The 2298-nt window shown below is 46.4% G+C and overlaps 1 protein-coding gene across 1 annotated transcript in view; it reads left to right on the top strand.

Annotated features, from left to right (window-relative positions):
* LOC112070778 (STE20-like serine/threonine-protein kinase) overlaps positions 1-2298 on the top strand; it is a 48179-nt gene that overhangs the window by 27107 nt on the left and 18774 nt on the right. The window contains exons 10-13 of the mRNA XM_024138230.2: positions 9-599; positions 834-964; positions 1363-1486; positions 2066-2245. Of these exons, the coding sequence (XP_023993998.1) occupies positions 9-599; positions 834-964; positions 1363-1486; positions 2066-2245 (1026 nt within the window). The remainder of the gene's footprint in view (positions 1-8; positions 600-833; positions 965-1362; positions 1487-2065; positions 2246-2298) is intronic.

The raw sequence follows: 2298 nt of genomic DNA, 5'->3' as shown, positions 1-2298 counted from the left end.
CAGTAGAGGTGAAGGAAGAGGAGGAGAAGGTTCCAGAAATAACAGAGGTTTCCCCAACAGAACCCAGTGAGATAGCTTCTTCAGAACCAGCTGAGAAACCAGCAGAGCCCCAACRAGAAGGAACCYTTTCCAATGCTGWAGTCACCATAGSRGACAAGGAGATGGAACAACTGGCCATATCCAATCAAGATGAAAAGGAAGTGGACACAGCTGAGGTCCAGACGAATGAGATCACCGCAGAAGGGTCAGAGGCCAAGGAAGAGCCAACAGAAGGRAAGATAGAAGTTGAGGAGGAACCAGCCAACGAGGAGCCTAGCAGAGAAGCAAAGGTTACCGTGACAACCCCAGAGGAGACTAAGGTGGAAGACAAACTCACACCTGCATCTTCAGCTGTCTGGAAAGAGGAGGAAGGAGAGAAAGAGAGAGTGGAGTATAAGCCAARTGCGGAGACAGGGACTCCAGTGAAGTCTAAGGATGAGAAGGAGAGGGATTCGGACTCTGGGAGTAGTTCTGCTGCAGATAACGGSAGCATAGACATGAACCTGTCCATCTCCAGCTTCCTGACCAAAACCAAGGAGCCAGGACCCCTCTCCATACAGGTACGGCATCACAATACACTCTCTTTAGAGGATGTRTTTGATCAAATCCATTGGTAATAGCTAAGTAATCCAGTAGTAACCCTCARGAATACACCATTATAAATGCTTCATACATTATTATCGGTGTTAMAAATGCTTATGAATTGTAATGTTTATAATGACCGCTTTATCCCATGAAGTAGTCCAACTYCAGTATATTGATGGTATATTTAMTGCCACCATTTTGTTTTTCAGGACACCAAGCGRCAGAAGAAGACACTGAAGAAGACCCGTAGGTTCGTGGTGGATGGAGTCGAGGTTAGCGTGACGACGTCGAAGATCATCACCGACAATGACACCAAGAACGAGGAGATGAGGTTCCTCAGGTAAAGATTTGTTTGCAGGAATTAGCACTTTGAGCATTATGCATTGAAATATATGTATATATGCTAATATTATGCAAGGATATAATCCATCTCTCCTGCAGTATAAGCTCAAGCTTAGGCTCTAACTGAACTGAATGAACTAGCAAATGTAGCTATTTTAGTATATTGAGTGTACAAAACATTAGAAACACCTTCCTAATATTGAGTTGCACCCCCTTTTGCCCTCAGTTCATTTGCATTTCAAAGTGCTACTGAGTCGCATGCATAGAGATATCCTGTTATATAACGTTTTCATTGGTCTCTTSAGAGAGACCCTTCCTCCATTGCTTTGGGTTGGTTAATCTCCTCTTGGAGAAAAAGATGTTCCTCTCTCATGGTTTTTCCCTCTCCTCTCCCAGGCGTCAGGAGCTGAGGGAGCTGCGTTTCCTGCAAAAAGAGGAACAGAGGGCCCAGCAGCAACTCAGCAATAAACTGCAGCAGCAGAAAGAGCAGATATGCCGCCGCTTCGAACAGGAGACAACCGTGAGTCACTATCTATTTTGTCAAAGCCTCAYTGGGAGGTGCTTTGAGACCTATTGAACGGTACCGTGTAGTACTGTAATTGCATGTAGTGCTGTAGTACTAGAATTGCCTATTCGRYACCCTGGCCCCAGTCACACTGTGTCCAACCTAGCACAGTGACAGAAGATTGCCTACTGGTGTGGTCACAACCAATCCTGAAGGAGCATGCTAAACCACACATGACTGTGAAACAGTAAGCTGAATTAGRCCAGTAAGACCAGTTGGTCCCTGCCCAGTATTACAGAGGTATGTCCCGTCCACACCACAGCTTCCATGTGCCTTTTGCTCCTGTTACGTCATGACTTATTTCTGGACMAGGTAAATCCTRCTGTATGTCGGTCAAACTGCCACTCACAGTTTAGACAGAGACTGAATCCACTAGCCAGCTAGTAAATCCAAGGCAAACGGGATGCCACTGAAATGCCAGGGCTTTCTGTAATATGCCAGTCATTCATTGGTGACCAGTGTTTGGATACTAGTTCTATTTCTGGTGAAAGGGACGAACTGACACCGATTCAAAATGACACCCTCATTCTACAGAGTAAGAAGCGCCACTACGACCAGGAAGTGGAGAACCTGGAGAGACAGCAGAAGCAGACCATCGAGAGGCTGGAGCAGGAGCACACCAACCGGCTGAGGGACGAGGCCAAGCGCATCAAGGCCGAGCAGGACAAGGAGCTGTCCAAGTTCCAGAACATGCTCAAGAACCGCAAGAAAGAGGTAAGGAAGTAGTTGGCAGTGTGTGTTAGTGTTGCACGGTTTACCCAAACTTC

Source organism: Salvelinus sp. IW2-2015, unplaced genomic scaffold (genome assembly GCF_002910315.2).
Source record: "Salvelinus sp. IW2-2015 unplaced genomic scaffold, ASM291031v2 Un_scaffold1424, whole genome shotgun sequence".
NCBI classification, from domain to species: domain Eukaryota; kingdom Metazoa; phylum Chordata; class Actinopteri; order Salmoniformes; family Salmonidae; genus Salvelinus; species Salvelinus sp. IW2-2015.
The sequence above is the reverse complement of the archived record's forward strand: the minus strand, read 5'-3'. Positions and strand labels throughout refer to the sequence as shown.